The sequence below is a fragment of the Galleria mellonella genome, unplaced genomic scaffold (assembly GCF_026898425.1).
Source record: "Galleria mellonella isolate WM207_F2 unplaced genomic scaffold, CSIRO_AGI_GalMel_v1 utg38, whole genome shotgun sequence".
In the NCBI taxonomy this organism is placed as follows: Eukaryota; Metazoa; Arthropoda; class Insecta; order Lepidoptera; family Pyralidae; genus Galleria; species Galleria mellonella.
The window spans coordinates 5,362,084-5,383,648 of NW_026442090.1; the positions used below are offsets into that span (position 1 = coordinate 5,362,084).

Genomic DNA, 21,565 nt, shown 5'->3' on the forward strand with positions numbered 1-21,565 from the left:
CATTGTTAAAGGATTCTAATTGCACGGGTTCAGATATCCTCAGTGATTCACATCTAAGTAGAGACATATCAATGCAAAACTAATATCTATCGCTGAGGTAAATGCTATAGGAAATATTAAAATAAATCATTTATATGTTAATAATGGCATAACTAGTCATATCAAAAACCAATTAAATCTTTTTTAGGTTTTCGAACTATTCGGTACCAACTTACATAACTGTGACACAATAAGCGGGTAAACAACTGCTGTTACTGGCAAAAGATCAGTAATAATTGAAGCGGATGTTTATGGTCATAACATTAAATAACGTATGTACATTTATAACTAAAACAAATTGCCGCCAATTGATTACAGATGGAGAACATGTTTTTCTTGGAAATAAAGAAAAATATGTAGGTCTCTGTAAGCTGAAACTGCGTAACAAACCATTAAATCCAATAAAATGGATGTAACAAACATGCAACGTCTCCACCATGAAAGGTATTTACATGAAAACAAATTTCGTATAAGAAAAGTCGTTGAACCAGACAAACTAAGTATACCGATTGTTCCAAATAATAACTATGAACATTTTGATACTACCAAACATAAAGTTGAGGGTACTTCCTCACATAGATATTTTCTCACAAATTGAAACAAATCAACAAAACATATCAAACAACAATTTATTAAGAAAACATACTTTATTTCAAGAAAATGTTCTTAATGCAGAACCTTAAGAACACGATGTAGATAAAATCATTTTAAGGAGTCGCCTCAAATTAATACCTTCTCATAGATTTGATAAATTTGTCTTATACTGTGTTGCAAATATCTATAACTATGAAGAAGAACCAAACACATTCAAAAACGCGATGAAGTCTGTTGATAAAGAAAAATGGTATAAGGCTTTAGATGATAAAAACAACTCCCTCAAAGAATATTAAACATGAGACTTAGTGCAATTACCCAATGGACACAAATCCATATCCAGTAAATAGATATTATTGATTGAGTATTAAGATTAAGAGGAATTCTGATGGGTCTACTATCAAGTATAAAGCCAGACTTGTCGCTGTTCTTTAAAAAGAAAAGCGTTGATAACAAGAAGACGTTTACTCTCGTAACAAAAATGAGCACAATTAGATTACTATTAAACATATCTGCTTATGACAATATGACCCTGATTCAGATTGACGTCTCTACCGCATTTTATATGGAAATTTTAAAGAAGAGATATATGTTAAGTAACCTGAAGAATATGATTATCGAACTAACAATGCATGCAAATTAAAACGTGTACAGACTGAAACAAGCGCCAGTGAACTGAAACAATCGTATTAAAGACTTTCTTAAGAACAAGGATTTGTAGCTGAAGAAATTCTTGTTTCTTTTCTATAACGAGAGGAGCAGGTAAATTACTACTAACCCTTTATGTCAACGATGGCATGATAGTTAGTTCATCACATATACTTATTAATGAGTTTCATAAAAATGTTGTAAAAATGATTCTAGGTTAAAGTCCAAACAATAAAAATCCTTTTACTTTTTGGGACTTGAAATAAAAAAAAAACACGAAAAATATAAAAATAAAACAAAGTTATCATATCAAGAAAGTACTTACAAGATTTTGTATACAGAATAAAAATGCTGCCACTATACTAATACATAAAGACTGAATTGAGAGATGATGCTGGAAATAATGCGTTTCATTACAGATAAGCAGTCGGAACTCTTATACCTTATGGTAAAAACAAGAACTGATATTGCGTACATAGTGTTTCCTTTAGATACTTAGAAGCTTCCGTGTAAACAGATATCACTAAATTAAAACGGATATTTCGCTATTTGAACGGTACCAGAGATTACTACATTACTTACAGAAAAGGTACAAAGAAACCATTGATGTAACTGACCCTTTACAGCAATGGTGATCCTGATGCTGGAAGGCCGATTTCAGGCCTAATATCTATTTATGGAGGTTCAATATTATGGCGAAGTCAATCAGCTATCAAACTTATATTAAATCTACCGTATAAATTCCACAACAGAACCAAACATATTAACCTAAGACATTTCTTCATTTAAGAAGGTATAGTTGATGTGAACATTAAATTAGGAAGAGAGATACTGAATTTCAACTTGTGGATATATTCACCAAGGCTCTATACAAACTAAGACTGATAATGTTATGCCACCAGATTTATGTACATACATAATTGGAAGATACTAGATTCTGGGAAAAGAATCATGAGCTTCAAGTGAAGATGTTATTCAGTAAACCGACCTACATAGATGAAACTGTTACCTTTTTGTTACTGGCTAGTTATACTTACGATAGATGTTATTCTATATCTAAATAAAATCTTGCCTATTTTTATCTTTGGACAGTTTGTAGTCCTATTTTTAATAATAGTAATATTTTTCCAAAATATTTTTATAATAAATAACACAGTAGAAATTTTAACTTCTCAAATACTCCCAATTTATTCTAAAGAAAATACACAAAGCGTGTATATTCGTCCCTGAAAAGAACAAAGTATCGAATCAATCGTATAATGTACCGTGTCTTTACACTTGCTAGGTATCTTCTTGACTTTTGTTATATTCTCTATATTGCTATCCTTTTTAAACATTAATAGCTAACTTAAATGGAAAATATATTTCAGAAAAATATTAAAAATTTTACAAATTAATAGAATTTCTTTTTCTTTCATAAATTCTTGCTTGAGCTTATATCAGTGATTTTTCAACTCCGGGATATGTGAAGCTATGTCATTTGCAGGATTTTTCTTATATCTCAGATTTTCTAGTCCTAAATCATATAAACGATCCTCACACACCTTCACCTTCGTATAGGCGATGCAATTCATTCCATATTTGCTTTGCGGTTGTTAACCTTAAAATTTTATCGAGGATATTATTAGAAATACTATTTACAAGTACAGCTATAACAACAAACTTTTTAGCTATAGCTGCTGAATCCCCAGCATAATTAGATGGCCTTTCTGGTTTTTTTAGTTGATCCATCCATTACATCCGTTATACCGTCTATTCTCTATAAGGGTAGATATGCGATACCTCCAATATGCTTTATTTTCACCTGAAAATTATTCATTTGAAATATCAACATGTTCATTTTGAAATTTGGTGTTAGGCCATAACCTAGTATAGGAAATTGATTACATAATGGAAGAAAAATGTTACAAATTTGTTCAAAAGATAAATAAAGAAGCAATAACAGATACTGTCTAATAGAAGTAGTTTTCGGAGTGAAAGTGACAACTGACAATTTTAATAACATAAGTACATAGGTACAGAAAATATTTTTAGCATAGATTGAGAATAGTACACGCCATTCTAAAGAAACATTAGTTTTTTGAGGATTAATTTTTGAAACTTATCACTTAACGTAATATTTTAATTTTATAATATTGCAAAATTATTGTTTTATAAACCACCATTAAACTAAAACTTTAATACTTTTGACTTCTTGAATCTATCAGAAATGATTTCATGCTGAATTATTCAGAAAATATTTACAATAAAAATTTCACTTTAATATTAAATTTGGCGCGTTACACACAATCGTCTCCATTGTAACCACAGACATGTAAAAATTAGCATGATCCAAAATCACTTTACAATCGCTAATATTCAAAAAAATTTATTACATAACATGATTACTTCCTAATGACAATAATTCTAGATGGTTAATGCACTCCTTGTTATTAGCAACATCAGTGTTAAAGTGGTAAAAGGCAAAATTAATAATTCGTAATATTAATTTAATATCTAAATCATTTTACAAAATAGAAACGACAGTGGAAATATATTTTGAATGACTGTGTAATATATCCTTTATGTGGATTGTCAAATATCAATGTCAAACTGTCTACTGTCAATATCAAAATACATTAGTTATGTTCATTATGTAGGTATCTATTTGAGTTAGGCAAGGGTGACTTGAGTTCATTTAATCGAATTTGAATCAAATACTACTTTCCTACATGCAAATGGAGTAAATTTATATTGCACGGACTTAATTTGTAAGTATATTATAACAATTGAATATAAAATAAAAACAAGATATTAAATATTGTAGGTAATCGTGACATGAATTATTCAATCTGTATTATTTTATCACTTCCCTCTCGCTTTATCCAAATCATTAATATTGCCTTAACATAATCTGTCTAGTAATAGAAATTGTAATTTAACTGATTTATATAATGTTTATTATTCTACTTGTGATACACATAATATAGGTATATAAACTCGAGACTATGCAGTATACATCGGACGAAGCTTATGCTCGCCTCATCAGTCACAAAATGACTGTGCCACAAAGAATTAAGGTAAATACTTAATGAATTAATATAAATGAACAACATTCTTTGTTAAAGTTAGGTTATTGACCTACCTAAATATCTAGATGTGATAAGAGGATCTTACTAGGACCCCCCCCCCCCCCCCCCGTCCAGAGGATTCCCTGTTAGGTTGATCCGAGAAGATGCTAATGGATAGGGAGGGTTGGAAGGGGTTATTTTTTTAGCTTTAGTTTTTTTTTATTTATTATTTTTTATTTTATTTATAAAATAAAAAAAAGTTAATGCTAACATTAACATTTCACCATTCAGTTTTAATCAATAAAAGTTAATTACCTTCAAACTAAGTATTATTTAATTTAATATATATGTATAATTTACTTTTTTTGATTAAATTGAAAATCTAATTTGATACAATTATTTTACAGGCTACAGGTGACATAGTTGATGATGAAAGTGCACCCAACGGACTTGTAACAGGGTGGGATTACTCTAAAGAAAAATTTGACATGAAAGTACCAGAAAGGATACTTGTTGTTGGACAAGATCAGCATATTGGTAAAAATATAATTGAATATCATTGTTTTATATGTAACAGTTTATCTCTTTGAACAAAAAATAGCTAATGATATAATAAAAGACAATTTTGAGCCATCTTATTACCCACTCCCTGCAACATATGAATTTACAAAGTACAAAGGCATACCTTAGTCTTCAGGAATGGCCATGCATGGGAGGGGGGAGGGTATAGCCGTGGTCATGGCCTAAAACAGTACACTCTTTTATGTCCATGGTACTGCTCATGTCTGTAGGAAACGGTTACCACTTTTCATCAGGTGGGCTGTCAGCTTGCTTACCATTCTAAATTGCATACAAAATACATATTTTTTGAACAGTTGTAATATTTGGAACTAAATTTATTTTTACCCCACTATTTTCTTATCAGTTCCTCAAGCTATGTAACCATAGTCTGGTTAACTAACACTTCTACATTTCCCAGGATAGATTTTATACATTAAATAGATTCATTTTTTATTCTACCATACAGCAATAGTCCAATCCTAGTACTCTTCATACTTTGCCAGCAACTTAATATGTATAACCCACAATAAGGCAAAAAGATTCTGTTAGTTTATATATATGGTCTGAACAAGACCAAGTTCATAGTCTATTGAGATAAAGCCACTCCCAAATAGCCTTTCCAATCCAACAGTTTCAAAGTAATGCCAGTATTTCAGAAAAAATTGATCTCAATTCTATCTACATATGGTATCAGATTCCCAATTTACCCTATCATACTTTATATTCTCATAAACTTTATATATGGCCTAATGTTATACTATTATGGTGTCCCCCAATTTGGGATAACTAATCTTCTGATAAGATTGTCAAGAGACTCATATGCATATTTGCCAGTGAATCAGAGTTGCATGAAAGGAATTCCATTGATTCAGATTCCTCACTGCAACCTCTATGTAGAGTATTCAAAGCTCCATTCATTTTATGTAGTGTGTATTGGTAGGCTCTCTTTATGAATTGTGCCTGCTGTGTCCCTCTGGTTAATTTGTCATAGACCTTTATTTAAATTTTGAAATGTAAGACCACTTTATAATTTTAGGAATAGGTTTATTGTGATTTGATTTCAGAATTACCCTCGGTCTCCCTTTTGTATATTTCTGGACTTAATTAGATCACCCATCCAGTATTTTTTTTATGGATGATAATGGAATGGTAACCCAGCCTACGTTAACGGTATACCCTAGCGAGGCACCAGTGAGGGATGATAGGCGAGAATGAAAAAGCAGGTCAGTCAGCCTACTGTGATGAATACACCTGGACTTCAGCACAATGGTTTCCAAGGGGTATGATGTGGAGATCAACCTGACAGGATATATTGCTACTAATGAAACATAGTCTGCCTTACTAACAACCCTTCCCCTTGCCGATCTAGTATTACTATTGGTCTAAATAATTTATAAGAGATGAGAATTGATGCAAGCATGCATGTAAAATAAGAATGTGATGAAAATGTTTGGGATAACCTTAGTGAAATATTATTATTTTACCCACATCATCTTAATAATTCTGACCAAATAAGTGATAAATAATGCTAAATATTTATTTATGATTAGATAATTAGCAATTTGCCAATTACAAATTGTTATAGAAATATGAAAATATGAAAATTGACACTATTTTTTTATGTTATAGGTACAAAAGCTCCTCCTAGAGAAATCCAGCTGGACAATGCAGTTTTACCCACTGACCCGGGCATGATTCGTGTGAGCACACCACCCCGTGTGATCACTCTTGACCAGCATTACTTCCCTTCAGCTGATGATTTCCCACAGGGTATTCCAAGCTCTCCACCCAGGAATGTTAGGCCATTCAGGTCCCAAGGAGATGGAGCTCGCTCTACTACTCCCAGACCTGATAATTTTAATGAATCCACTATGACTGAGTCACGTCTCATATTGAGGTAAGTATTAAAAATTATTATGTTAAAAGTTAGGAGTTTTTATTTTGAGCATTTTTTTCTTTTATTAATTTATCAGATTGACCACAATAAATGTTACACTAATATTATAAACTTGAAAATTTGGATATTTACTCTAACATACTTAAACTGCTGAATGGTTTTAATTTTAATTTATTACACATATAGACTTCCAAATGTTCTACAACAAAAGATGTCAAACTAATGTACAACCCGTCTGTGATGGTAAAGCGTTAATGTTGCCTATCCTAGAGAATCCTATATTACTGTATATTGTTATAGATGTTCATCTATTCTATATGTTCACATAGAGTACAAAACATTAAGGATTACATCTACTGCTTTTCATAAATGTCTCCTGGCATAGAGAAATTTTAAAGGTATTTTCTTTTTAGAGATCCTACACCTCCTATAGGCCATGGTGAAGGTTTGTCTACTGCTGAAGAATTGGTGCATCTACGAAGACAAATTGTTAAATTGAACAGACGGGTAATGTCAATAGAAGCTGAACAGTTACAACGTCAGCAGAAAGAGAAGATAGCGTATGCTATTGGAATTGCTTATCTGTTGTTCAAAGTTATGGCATGGCTAAATAGATCTTAATTTTTATTAAACAATGTCATTAAAATGTAAGATGAACTATATTAATATATTTTTGACTTCATGAAATAAACTGTTATGTTCACATTGTAAATTACGTAGAGAGAATATGGTCACAGTTTATCAAAAGGTTGAAGTATAAAATGTTAATGCATTATCATCATATAGCTTAATTTAGACAACTTTTTTTATACCGTTATGTATATTTCTGTAATATCTTGTACAGTGTATGTACTAGCATACAAGTTTTTATGATATACAGAATTCTGTCTTTCATCTACTTTTAATGAGTTGTTAAAGTGATGTGACCTCTCTTTTAGAATAGATGTAAAGGGTCATTTTTATTTAAATAAATAGAGTCCACCTTATTTACGTCTTTTTTTTTAAAGTATTTTTATGGAAATCTGTGCTTTGAAACTTCTAATAATGATAAAAAATTAACAGCATATTCCACTGAAAAGCCACAAAGCATTATAATAGAGAAATGTGTACCAACCAAAATATTGCCACTAAAAAATTTCAGTAATTTGGTCAAGTGAACTAATAACAGAGTTATAGCTAAAGTAATATTTTAATTACACTAACCTCAATATAAATCACATACAGTGCTCAAAATAAAAAATAAAAGTTGTTGATCAAGGTAACACTCAATATAATTCAGAAATCACTAAAAAACAAATTGGCATTCAAAAATATGAACACCTTGGAGATATATATACAACATATATGGATGTTCACAAATGATGGCTTATTCTATATGAATACTGAGATAATCATATTTTGTTTATTAAAAATATATAACATTTAAATGTGAGTCTGTTATGTTTCGGTAGGTTTATCTTCATAAATAAAAATAACAGAGAATAATGGACCACCAAGACGCTGAGCTAACCACGCATTCTTCACTACTGCCAATTTCAGTGAATCTACTGCTAGACGGGCATTCAAGTTTGTATGTAATGCTCTCCCCATGCCTTCTAAAATTATTAGATCCACACCACGCACCTTCATTTCAGTACAGAGACCTGAAAATAAAAAAAATCAGACAATAAGGAATGCTTAAGTAGAAAAGTTATGTGTTGAATAGTGAAAACCAGAGGGATTAATATATTTGCTTTTCAGAATCGAAATGTAATATGATTAATTTCATTTAACTGTGTGCATCTCATAAAAAAGAATCGGCACTATGATACAGAATACATTGCGATAATGATGGACTCTTGAAGTTGTCCATACCCTATAATTTGGCTTCCATCTCCCATCTTTTAAACCAAAAACTAGTGAAGCATGGCTTATGACAAAGTTTCAGTCAATCTCACACAATACATAAAAAATGACAAAACATCAATTGGTTATTACTCCATGCTTACTACATCCAACACACAGAGTATAAATGGACAGGAATGGCAAGTATCAAACAATCATGTTTAAAGTTTTTAAGGAATTGTAAACATTTGTACTTACCAACACCAATAGTCCGAAGGTCCAGGCATGGTCCTCTTTGTCCACTGGATCTAACAACTAAGTCTCCGGTGGCCAATGCAGCAGACAAAACAGGGCATAATAAGGAAGCACGTTGTAAAATTTCTTCCAACTCCATATATGTGACATCATTTAATGCTGGCCACTCATTAGCACATAACATTACAGATGTTCCTCTAAGTAATAAAGCTCTCACAAATGGCAAAATGCCCAATACTATATCAACACCACTATTATCCACAAACACGGCTGCACAATGATGCACAGTTTTCTGTAAAAACAATTTATTTTTATACTTACTACTTAATACCTATGAATGTATAATGTGTACTTAAGTATTACCTCTAATTTATCAAGCCATTTATCTAAACCATCATATAGCCATGGTCGTTTTTGAATTTTCTGTAGTGCTTCATAGAGTCCACAATCCAATATATCAGTTACTGCTTGGGCACCCCAATCAAACATATTGCCTGTTAAAAAATATTTTTATTAGAATTATACTAAGATAAAATTAAGCAAGATGTGAATGTTATTTTAGAGAATATCTATCATCATCCGTCTGTCAATCATCTGCAATCTATTATAGATGAAGTGCACATATTTCATCATCAGTTATTGGCGTTGCATAATTCCCCATTGCCATCAGTGCAAACATGGCAGATGTGGTGAGAGGCTGCTAGCTAGCATACTTGGATAATGGTTGAGTGCTCTAGCAAGTGTGCTAATGAGTTACAGTTGCCTTATCTTTTGTAATACTAGCTGTTTCTCAAGCAATGTTGGTAGCAGTAATACTCTAATGAGCTTGATAGCTTCAAAAGCTTTGTGATAAAACTAATTTAAATAAGAACAAGTTGACACAAGTCAACAATTTAAAGTCAAATATAACTCAAAGAGATAACAGTATTAAGTACATGCGAATACACCTCATCTGAGGTTGACATTTAATCAAATTATCAGAGTTTTATCAGTTAATTAGCGTGCAAACATTTAAACATGTTTTGCTTGATAAAATAAATAGACAATTAAGTATATATTGTATTTAGTATTTTTATAGAACAAGACAGTCTTTTTGGCTTATATGAAGGTACCATCAATTACTGATATTGATGTATTTCACACTTCACTGTGGGGTAATTAAATCTGCTCCAGATATAAAGCTGATCAATAAATTTCGAAAGTGTTTTTTTTATACAACTTAAAATGGCAAATAATCTGATGGTCCACCTGATGGCTTTAATCTTCAAAGTATTTTTCTTTTCAAGTATTATATAACTATTACCAATCAGTTAGATGAACTTATTTTACTGTGAAATGTAAACAGCTGTTTTAATTGCTACTTTAGGTATATACTAAATCTATGCAGTGAGAATTCAAGTGTCTACTAGAGATGTAATAAATATCTGGCAAATTAAAAAACTTATAATTTCATAAACTTTAAAAATTCTTTACAAAATATACAATAATAGCTTATAATTATGTTTACTTTTATTTAAAAGTGACAAGCAAAAATATTGAATACTTTCCTAAAATGAAAATTATTTTGCTTTATTGAAACATTAATATAATGCAACAAGTAAATAACTATTCTGAACCAATTTCCACAATTATTTTTGTAATTAATATCCATATTTTATAGTAATAATCTAGTATCATGTATTCAGCCAAACAACTATTTCACATCTGGTCTCTATAATTATAAATCAATGGCCTCTATACACTCCATTAAAAGATTTAACATGAAGGCCATTATAATGGAACAAAATTTACATTAGTAGAAAAAATATATAATTACCTTTTCTAAAAAGGATGGCATAGCTACTTAAATTGACCATCAGAAAATAAGAAGATATAAATAATAGATTGTAATAGTAAGTAAAAAGGAAGTAGAAATAATCCAAAAATAATTTGAATAATATATTATTATGTTACAAACATAAATTAAAAGAAAGGGCATATCAGTGCATCTTGAAGAGAAGGTACCTTAATTTAAATATTAAAATAAACAGTAGCATTATAAATAAGAAAACAAAAGAAATAGATGCACTCTTCTATAAATTAAGATTAAAATAGCAATAGGCTGAAAATACAATGAGGCATAAGGTAAACCAAAGTACACAAGAAACTAATACAATAATACAAAGAGAACTAAGCATAAATAGATAGACAATATTAAAGGGATATCATGAGGAAACTAGATCAAAATAAATATATATAAATTAAAAGTCTATATTATTAATATGTTATTACCTGCTAAAACACCCTTGCCAAGCTCAATCCATCTTTGTCTATTGTCAGGTAATGCATCAATTTCAGCCAAACGGGAGCTGAGTGCAGCAAGGGCTCCTTCATTTTCATATTTCTTCTGTTGTTTCCACAAATCAAAGAATCCCTGAGAACGAAGGCATGTTTCGTTGATGTCAAGAAGTAATCGTATTGTCAGCTGTCCATGAGCACTAAAATTATAAATAAAATACTCAATAATTTTGATTAAAATAAGAGTAATCATTTGATATACTACTTTAATAAACTATAATTAGTTTTTGTTTTATGCATTGTTTTTATATAATATTTTCTATAATAAATATATAAATACAAGTTAAAACACCACTAAAATCTTAATAATAAATACTAGGTGCCATTTAGAATTAACTGACTTTTGGTAAAATAATACAGTTAAGAGTAATTAAAAAAGACTTACAGAGGATTTATTTTAAGCTCTTTAAGGGCTTCTACGTAGCACGTTTTAAATTTCAGGGCTCTTATTTCTACGGTGGGATCTTCATTGTTGGTAAGCGCAAAATTCACATATTTTTCTACGAGTTTTTCACAGGTATTTAACCAATATTCCCTCGCTTCTTCATCAGCGACCAAATTCAAAGTATCAGGAGTATATTTGTCTGGCTGATATAAAATATGGGAGAGACCAAAATGTTCCATTTTGACAAAAAACAAAACTAACAATAAAATAACTTGTTTAAATTGCTCTTACGCCATTGTAATGTTTTATCATTACACAAATTTTCTTAACAACTTTATCTTATCTACAATTTTATTTACACTGTGCAATACAATAAACAGAAAAGAAGAATCTTCCAAGAGCGAAACGAACATTAATAGAATACCTAAGAAATTACGAATGAAAATCAACGAATTCGACGAAATGAAAACAAAAATTGTCACTTTGACTGATTTTGACTGACTGTGACTGAAATAATTGACTGATTAACTTTTTGTCAAGTACTTCTCTCAATCGATGGTCTGTCAGCATTTTAACTATAGAACAATAACTGTCCCTCAAAACTTGCCTATAATTAATGTAGATGTACACTAGATTATTAATAGATTGGCAATGTAAAAAAGTGAAATATAATATAATAACATAAAAGTTAAAACGAGACAGACAAGTAGGACATTCATCTACATAATATAAACTCGAAGCTGGTTTAGCAGGAGCATGAATAAAGCTAGTTCGAATTATTTTTCTTTGGATATAACTTAATATAATTATTCCTTATTCTTAGTAAATGGATAATGTCTAAAGTTAACGATAATACGAGGTTTGAAAAATAACAAAATGGAAAAGCACCATCTTTATACTCCAAGCGTGTAAGAATCTGGTTATCGCGGCTCTTTGAAAGCATGATTAAAACTTATGCTACTGATTGGAGTATAAAGTTCTGTTTTCTATTTTTTTTTACAACTGTTGTTCTTGTTCTTTAAGAGAAACGGGTAAATAATTAATATACTTGATACTGTAGTTCTCTTTTACTTCTTCATCGGTAGGAAAACATACTCTCAATGACAGAAATGTAAAACAAAAGGCAATAGATAAAATTAGTCAGGTGTATTATGATGGCCACGCCACATTTTTTAAATTTTCATATCTACGAAGGCCTTATGAATGTCTATATTCTTTATGATTAGACGTAGACAACATCTCTATACATCTGTACAGTTTATGGATAGACTTCATTTCGTTCAATTTTGTTCTTGTTTTGTTATCTACCAATTTCCAGAAATGTTTTTGAGATGGATAAAACTAATTATATTCGAAAAAGACTGATTTATAAATGAAGTGACTGAAACGTAGATGTGTTGTAAGTTTTAGTGTAGTTTGTGATACGAGTTTTAATGATTGATGTAACGAACCAGTGTACGGCAAGATGGACGAATTGTCTAAGGGCATGACACAAACAGGAAGCATCGCCGCAACTGACAAAATTCAAGAAAATGATGGTAAATATTTTGTATTGCATTACACTTTATAAATTTACGATTTCACCCTTTTTCTGTACCTTAAATGTTATTAAAGATCTATTTGATATTCCAAGCACCATTTAAAATTGTCAAATTGTGTTATAGATTAGTGTCGTCGCAAAAGAATTTAACGATAATTTTGTAATTTATTATGTCGAAGAAAGTATTACAAGGCCCTCTATTTAATTACAAACCATTTTTGTAATAAAATAACGTACTATTATTTTAACCTTCATTATAGATAACCGAACTTCTGTCTTCATTACATTTATTATATTGTACCTTAATGAAAGGTATAATTAATAAGTATTTTATAATATATGTAATCTGGATTTTAATTGAAGATCAAAAATGTAAACAAAGACTTCATTCTTCCAGAAATTTATATATACTTAATCAAAAAGTGCCAATAAATCAGAAATATATGCATATATTAAACACATAAAACTATACTTTGCTTACATCTTAAATATTAATAATTTGCCTTAAATAGTCATAATAGTTTATTTTCATTCAACACTCATAAATATGGCATATATTCTGAACATTATTATTAACTAAATATTTCCATCTATGCTTGCAAGATTCCAATGTTATTGAGACTTACCTATATTAATCCTATTATTGATATGGTCATTAAGTTCTTAAAATCTATGTTTTACTAAATGAATTTCAATTCAATTTAATTATTTTCATTGATGGTCCATGAATGTGAAATTTTGATATGAATTAATACTTAAAATGTCTATAGAGTTGTTTATTAGTTATGAGATATCACATTGGCAATGACATTTGTGTTTACATTTCTGATCTTGATTATATTTCAGATTAGCGATTTACTCTAACTTTGCATAGCTAGATAAAGATAAATTAGTACTGTATTTTAGCTATAACAATAATTTTTGACACTTTAGGTTATATTATAATTGTATGTAATTTATGTAGTGATCTCTGTTTTTTTAAATAATATATAGTCTATGTTACTCTCTGATAATGTAGCATTAAGTATATATGTAAAATAATTTTTGAAATTGGTTAACTGGTTTTTAAATTTGTCTATTACAAACTAACAAATCTTTTCTCTTTATAATATTAAGCATAAATTGTCAAATCTAAGTAACTTAATTTCATTGATTTGTTTACTTAGTTACTTAGTCAATAGTTTCAATATTTGTTTTAATTATTTTAGGACCTACTTTTTACCTTGCTTTTTTAAATATGACTTGTATATATTTCAATGATTATTTTGGGAAGAATTCCTAGTTTAAATAAGAGTTTATATTTACAAAAAGGACATTAAAAAAAAAAGAAATTTGGTAGTATAATTATAACTTATAGACATATGAATATTTCTTCAGGTTATTTTTATGTACTGTTGTCATATTTATTATTATTATATTATAATCAAAATAGTAAAATAAAGAAGGGTTGAGATAGGTTTCTAATATAAACATAGTAATTAGGTATTGTTAAATATTTATTTCCATCCTAGCTTTTACCTGCAATTTTATCTATATTATAGGGATGATAGTTGATTGTCTAAAATAAATAGATGCCAATATTCTTCTCCAACTCAAATAAGATTTGTGTATGAAATTTCATTACAATTGGTTGATTTGTTAAAGTGACAAGCGATAACAATCACTTTCACTTCTTACTACTTAATATAATTATATTAAATAGTAAGATGTGAAATGTGGAGGGTAATCAGTGTGAGGAAACCAGTGTTGTTGTAGTAAATATGCAAGTAACCAGTCTTAATTATCATCTCTCCCTAATATATCTGTAAATTTAAATCACTCTCTTGAAAGGCATATAACTTTATATTTAAATACAAGTATTAATAAAACAGTGTTTCTATTGAATTATTTTTTAAGAAATAATCAGGGTTATCAAGTATTTAATTTAGTGTGGAATTTCAGAGTAATCTAGCAAATACATGAAAATTGTAGTAGGCAGTAGTTGTTTTGACATTATATACTTATTCATAAAAATGTCAAACCTCTCATAAACTTATTTTAACTATTGAACTGTTTTGTCTCTTTTTTTTTTTTGTCTTAAATAGAAGATTTGAATGAAAGTGATAAAACAATTTAATAGATAAGTTTGTAGAAGGTTTTAGTTTTTATGAATAAGGGTGTAAGTATGTAATAATTATATACTAATATTAAATGATCATAATACTGTCTTAAGGAGAATCAAATTTCCAGAACTGGCCTGTTTGTATGAAATAAATTATGAAAATAGATAAAGCCAAATATAATGTAAAGATAAACATCATTGCCATTCTATACTTGCTTCATAATAACTTTGCAAAGTCTTATCTAAAATGCAGTTTATTTAATTAAAAATGTGTCAATGTTAAGTTGGCATGATAATACTAGTATTGTTTTCAATGTAAATGTAACCCTTATGTTGTTGATAAATATTTATAAATATATAGCCAGTAAAATTAAATGAAAATTACAATGAAAAGCCTTAATCTGTTATATAATTAGTTATTATTTATATATTTATTAATTTAGTATATACTAAATATGGTTATTTATATATGTATTGTATGTGATTTATGTGTTATATTTTTTGTAAGTATATTATTCTATGTTTGTATGTTTATTTATCCTAAATTGTTATCTTTTAAAATATTTATTTAATTTGCTATTTTTTTAAATCTGTGCACCACTATTTGCTCTCTGTGTTTGGCATGGCGGTTGACTGGTAGAGAATGCCATCAGGCATTAACTCCACCCTGTAGACATTTTTATTGTGTGCAAAAGTATAAATAAATAAATAAATCATACTTTCTGAAATAGTTCTGTTGTAGGTGTATTTCATGTGACTACTACTTCATTATCAAATAACTTTCATAAGAACTAAATATAAAATATTACAATTAGTAAAGTGTATGTGCTAATTAAAATGATGATTAGAATAGAGGTTAAAATAATTTTTTCTGTTAATTCATTCCTTATTATACTTGTGATTGTTTTCTGATTATGTATTATTTAAATTCCCTGTTTACAGGCACTTAATTGATTTATGTTGAATGATAAATATTTCAACCATTACTTGAAAGCAACACATAGCTATATAAAAATATAAAGCTGGTTGTTGATAGTCACTGCGTTTGCAGATGGCGTAGAGTGTGGTTTGCGGCACATACGCCAACTATGCTAGCGTTGGTTGAGCAACTGCGGTCGTACCTCGGTGGAGGATGTGAGTGCGCGTGATGGCATTCAAGTGTGCTCTGCTCCACTGCTATCATTTTATCATTATCAAAATGTGTGAATGAATGAACAACAAAACACATCCCTTATTCATTTGATTATTTTAAAATTCATTAAAACATTACAGCTGTTACAATTGTTAAATAACAAATGCTAATTTGTTTGACAGTTAATTATTAATGGAATGATATAATAATATGTGTCCCTATGCCTCAAAGCATATTACCGCAAACTAAGAATGTTAACTAAAATTAGATTAAGTAGGTACTTTTAGGTACAAATAGTAATCTATGTACCTAACATAGTTAAAAACATTATTTTAATTTGTGTTTCCCTTTGCAAGCACAACCACATTTGTACATGGTTTTTATAAAAACAAATATCAGAGATCGAATTGAGATTTTTTAAGTATCGATGCGCCAACTAATGTCCGACCATTTGGCCATGTTTATAGTCAGCAAAAATTACTGATTAGTCTGGCTGCTTAATTTATTTATTCATATTGCTATTTTTAGAATAGGATGATTGAAATGAAATTCCTTCATTATCATTTTTATAATTGTATCAGTTTTACAATCAATTGGCAAAATAATACGGGGATGGGAACAAAGTAAGGAATAAATAGTATTTAAGTAGCTATGTGGCTGAATAAAAAACATGAATATGTAATCTCATGTTTATTATTTACTATTTCACGTGACCGGGTTATGATTACTGACGGGGATAAAAGTAGCCAATTTCCTTCTGCATCCCCATATACTACGTACCAAATTTAATAGTGATTTATTCAGCCTGTGTATAACACTAAGTGGCTAACAAATAAACAAACTTACTTTTATAATATTAGTAATGATTTTATAATCACAATCTCAACTGATTCTAGCTGAACATCTCCAACAGCAATAATCGGGTTAGCCTACTAGTCAACCTTTTTTCAACCGACCAGTCGCCTAATCGTCCAAACTCATAGTCAACCCATCTTTATTTATAAAATTTGCTCCACAAATAAATTCAGCTATTTCAATTTTGAAAAACAATAATTATAGGACCAATACGGGAGTAAACTCTATCAATTGCAGAAAGAATTATCGAAATTTATTGACATTTGGTGTTGTTATTTCTTTTAAGTCAATCAAAAATATGAATATATTTTAATTTCGTCATATTTCACCGCATTACACATTACAAAATGCAACATATGAAAAATGAGAGACTACTTACTATATAGACTACAGCCATTTGTTGGATGGGTTATTTTGATTTTAAACTCCTTCAATTCCACGTTTTGAAATAAGACACCATTAGCTGCATTTGCTAATGTTCTCGTGCCGTAGTGTTACATGCCAAAAATGCCGGGTGTCCCCTATGTCGCAAACGTGACTCAATAGCCTTGAATAAATAAATATAGGTGTATGTCCTTTAAGGTCAAGATTCTCCTTTGATTCTTATGAACATCTTTTTCTGTTTTTGTTAAATTTTAATTGTTTTCTTTAATTAATTTCTTCTAGTTAACCAATAATTTCTTAGCACTTATGAATAATCCCAATTTAGATATTGCGCACAAGATATTATTAATTAATATATATTTTATCTCAATTCGTTACATAGATACCGTTGTACAATCTTCTAAAGATAGATATTATGGTACTGACTGTATATACATACACAAGGATCAAGTGGCAAACTGACAAGTTAATTATTATCGATGAACTTCATATGTTTGCTATTAGAGCATAATTCCGATAAACAAGTAGATATAGTATAAAAAAATCTAATGTCCGATACGGCTCGAAGCTCTCAATTTTCACTTGCAAAAATTGTAATGAATTTCGCATTGGTTTGCTTATTTAACCGAAGTTTCAAGAGGATTCCATCTCTGCGTATATTTTTTTTTTTGTTTTACTCTATTTCCTTGCGTGTTTTTTTAAAGCTTTGCGTAAGCTACTAATTATTTCTTGATTTTGTAATATTTAATATACATTAAAAATATAAAATCGCGACAGCTCGATTAGCAGAATACAAGTCACGTCTCTTAGTTATCCGAACCGAGTTCACACTCAGTAGAAGAAATTTTGTTAGCTGAAACTGTGTTTGAGTAGCTAAGAGATGCGTATGAGATAAAATGTTTCAATTTACAATATATGTAGTAGTCTCAAATGTAGATTATGCACTTAAAAATAAAATTCAAATGTAAATATATTAACATTTTAACAGAATATACATATAATTCCTATCATTTTATGCATTTATGTCAAGGATGTGAATAGGATTAAATTATTCAGAAGTATATTGCAATACATCATCCCTTTTAATATGGAATTTTCTGATCATATCATCTTTCTATCCCATGCATACATGTTCTATGAAAATGCATGCATGATATAGAATGAAAAGATGGAAATCGAAATTCTAAATAGTCTGACAATTTTGTTAAATATAGCCCTTTATATAAAATTGTAGTCGGAATGTTTCAGGTATTAATATAATATTGGTCTAACTGTGATCATAGTCAATCAGAATATATTGAATGATCTTGTGACAGCTCTATCTTTACTCAATTCTCCAAGTGACCAATTCACACCACATATAGTTTACTAGTGTATATGAGATGTTGTGAGTGAAATATATGTTCATATTTCATTCTTAATAATCTCCGTCCTCAGAAATGACCACGCATGATATCCATGGTGCTGTTTATGTCCATAGGCAGCGGTTACGATTACGTTTCAAACTAATTATCAGCTTGTTTGCAATTCTTACTTAAAACAATTCACCTGTAAACTGACATCCGTGCTATGAGTTTTGCGTTGCGCATATAAGTATACTAGCGGCCCGTCCCGATTTCGCACGGGTGGATATTTTTACAACATTTTTCATTTTTTATCTGATCCGACCTAGCTACCTATTTCATAGATGTGCCCACCCCTACCTGCCCCTCTCTCGCACCGCTAAAATAGGTATTATGAATAACATTTACAACGCGACAGTGTTATTTTTTCTATTTCTATGACTTATTAAATCCGTAATATCTATTGAATGGAATAGCATATAATAACAAGGATCCCTAATCTTTTCTAGTAATAAATAAAAAAATAGCCTATGTATGGATGAATGTAGCTTTCTAATGATAAAAAAATTTTTGAAATCGGCAAAGTAGTTTTTGAGTTTATTCATTACAAACATACACAAAAATACAAATCTTTCCTCTTTGTAATATTAGTGTAGATTAACGCTATGTACCACTGCAATTAAAATGCTATCAACACAGAACTAAATATTTTTCTAAAGCTCTAAATTTTTACAATATATAAATTGAAAATACAGTAGCTAGTATGTAATGTGTAATATTATTGTTTAATAGGTGATATAACAGACATGCTGACCAAATTCCATTTTTTTTTATTTCCCTTAGAACATTTGCTCTCTGTGTTAAAAAAAAAAGATCATTATTCGAAAGGACTATTTTTTTTTTTTAAATTTTGGCTGTGGATTAGAAACCTTAATCCATTACGAACATGAAAAAGATTCAGCCAAATAGGTCCAGCTATGTCCAATTCAACTGATACGCTTTATCGACAAACAAAATTTCATTTTTATATAGGTATGAACAGATATATTAAGTGATCTTTTATCCTGGATTGGACCTTTTAGGCTATTTGAAATAACTTCCGTTTAAGTTGAAATCTGTGTTTATAATGACAACTTGAAGAAAATGTCTATGTTTACAAATTATGACTACATGATATTTAATATTAGGAGACTGATATACAGGTTTCTATTTTATTGTTTAACAATACTGGTGACGAGTCATAATTTTTTAAAATCATTAAAATGGTTTCTTATTAAGAGAATGTGATGTGTGCACCCTTAATAATATAGTTATAGACAATATTAGATCTTGTTTTCTTGTAAATATATGTTTTGTTCATATATACTTTAATGTTAACTCTTCATTTAATTTTTAATTTTCAATATTGTTTACATATGAAATGTAATGTTTGGTTATCAGGTACATCGACTCCGGTAGTATATTTAAATGAGTCGTGTATGGAGTGGGAGAGGGTACGAGCGGCGAGCGAACGGCTGGGCCCGGTGGCGGCGGCGCCGAGCCCGGACACGCTGCCGCCGCCACAACCACCACCGGCGCCGCCCTCTTATCTCATTACTTCAGTCTTTGACGGTGAATTGTTCGATGCAGCACACAGAGCAAAATACAGGTTTGTGTCTATGTAAAATGCAATTATGCACTTAGCAGACTTACACTCTACTTACAAGAAGGAGACTTCTTACAAAAGTTGTCTGTATTGGTACCGATGGACTTCTGTCCCACTCGTATAGAAATACCTTCAAATGGTTCTACATATATGGCAGTGAAATTATAGTTTATGGAGCTTTAATTCTTTAGTCCTTAACAATGACAGCGCATTTTTTTTTTTTTTTTTTTTTGAGAATGAAAATGGAATGGTATCCCCGCCTGCGCTAATGGGATACGCTAGCGAAGCACCAGTGAAGGGTGACAGATGAGAATGAAAACAGGCCAGTTAGCCCATCATGATGAATTCATTAGGAATTAACCATGATAGTTTCCAGGGGGAACCACGAGGAGGTCGACCTGGTTGAGTATATTGCTAGTAATGGGATTTTTAGTCTCCATTACTAACAATCCCTTTCCCCCCAATGACAGCGCATTAGAAATGCTGTTTACGTCTACAGGCGACGTTTACCGCTTTTCTATGATGTGTGCTGTGAGCTTGTTGATATTTCCAGTTGGATAAAACAGTCATGTTATCATTGAACACTTTAGCTTGTCTCTTCGTGACTACTTGTATTCTTCTAATTTAGCACATTGTCACACGAAATTAGAACACAAATGTATAAATTTTCTCGGATTTTATAAACCTTTACATAACATAAAAACTATGATATTAGTACAGGGTGCCCGATCTATATTCTAATTTGAGGATATTTGATTATCTAACAGTTGTTTTTTTATATTTATATTATTTTAATATTGTCTTGACAATACTTGTTTGAAGAACAAATATTAAACTATAAATATACGGTAATGAAAAAATAACTATACAAAAATGCTTAAATCTAAGTTTACTTGAATAAAAATATTTCTTTCTTTCTATTACTAAAACATTTATCGATATCCAAACGACTTATAGTTACTAAACATCTTATAA

The 21,565-nt window shown here is 29.9% G+C and overlaps 3 protein-coding genes across 6 annotated transcripts in view; 2 read left to right on the forward strand and 1 right to left on the reverse strand.

The window, feature by feature from the left end:
• Positions 1-3,880: 3,880 nt before the first annotated feature.
• Positions 3,881-7,775, forward strand: LOC113522481 (transport and Golgi organization protein 11). The gene is made up of 5 exons (XM_026908171.3): positions 3,881-4,031; positions 4,251-4,340; positions 4,739-4,868; positions 6,522-6,789; positions 7,203-7,775. Exons 2-5 carry the CDS (start codon positions 4,269-4,271, stop codon positions 7,408-7,410), a joined length of 678 nt encoding a protein of 225 aa, XP_026763972.2. The 5' UTR covers positions 3,881-4,031; positions 4,251-4,268; the 3' UTR covers positions 7,411-7,775.
• Positions 7,776-8,042: 267 nt separating this feature from the next.
• On the reverse strand, positions 8,043-12,095 carry LOC113522483 (4'-phosphopantetheine phosphatase). Its single transcript, XM_026908173.3, has 5 exons — positions 11,591-12,095; positions 11,140-11,345; positions 9,232-9,362; positions 8,872-9,160; positions 8,043-8,432 (listed from the first exon to the last, which is right to left on the reverse strand). The coding sequence occupies exons 1-5, from the start codon at positions 11,827-11,829 to the stop codon at positions 8,227-8,229; spliced, it is 1,071 nt and encodes a 356-aa protein (XP_026763974.1). The 5' UTR covers positions 11,830-12,095; the 3' UTR covers positions 8,043-8,226.
• A 730-nt stretch (positions 12,096-12,825) lies between these two features.
• LOC113523053 (protein ECT2) overlaps positions 12,826-21,565 on the forward strand; it is a 31,317-nt gene continuing 22,577 nt past the window's right edge. For 2 of the 4 annotated variants that reach the window (XM_026908916.3, XM_026908919.3), the window contains exons 1-2: positions 12,827-13,128; positions 20,386-20,593. In XM_026908916.3, the coding sequence (XP_026764717.2) occupies positions 13,056-13,128; positions 20,386-20,593 (281 nt within the window). In that variant the 5' untranslated portion in view covers positions 12,827-13,055. Of the gene's footprint in view, positions 13,129-20,385; positions 20,594-21,565 lie in introns of all 4 variants that reach the window. The other 2 variants (XM_026908917.3, XM_026908920.3) reach the window with 2 other exon arrangements.

Bases quoted from the DNA above. Each gene is read 5' to 3' on its own strand.
- LOC113522481 (XM_026908171.3), top strand. From the start codon at position 4,269: ATGCAGTATACATCGGACGAAGCTTATGCTCGCCTCATCAGTCACAAA. The intron at 4,869-6,521 runs GTAAAAATATAA...TTTATGTTATAG, and splicing joins TGGACAAGATCAGCATATTG to GTACAAAAGCTCCTCCTAGA. The intron at 6,790-7,202 runs GTAAGTATTAAA...TTTTCTTTTTAG, and splicing joins GAGTCACGTCTCATATTGAG to AGATCCTACACCTCCTATAG.
- LOC113522483 (XM_026908173.3), bottom strand. From the start codon at position 11,829: ATGGAACATTTTGGTCTCTCCCATATTTTATATCAGCCAGACAAATAT. The intron at 9,161-9,231 runs GTAATACTTAAG...TTGTTTTTACAG, and splicing joins AATGGCTTGATAAATTAGAG to AAAACTGTGCATCATTGTGC. The intron at 8,433-8,871 runs GTAAGTACAAAT...TTTTATTTTCAG, and splicing joins CCTTCGGACTATTGGTGTTG to GTCTCTGTACTGAAATGAAG.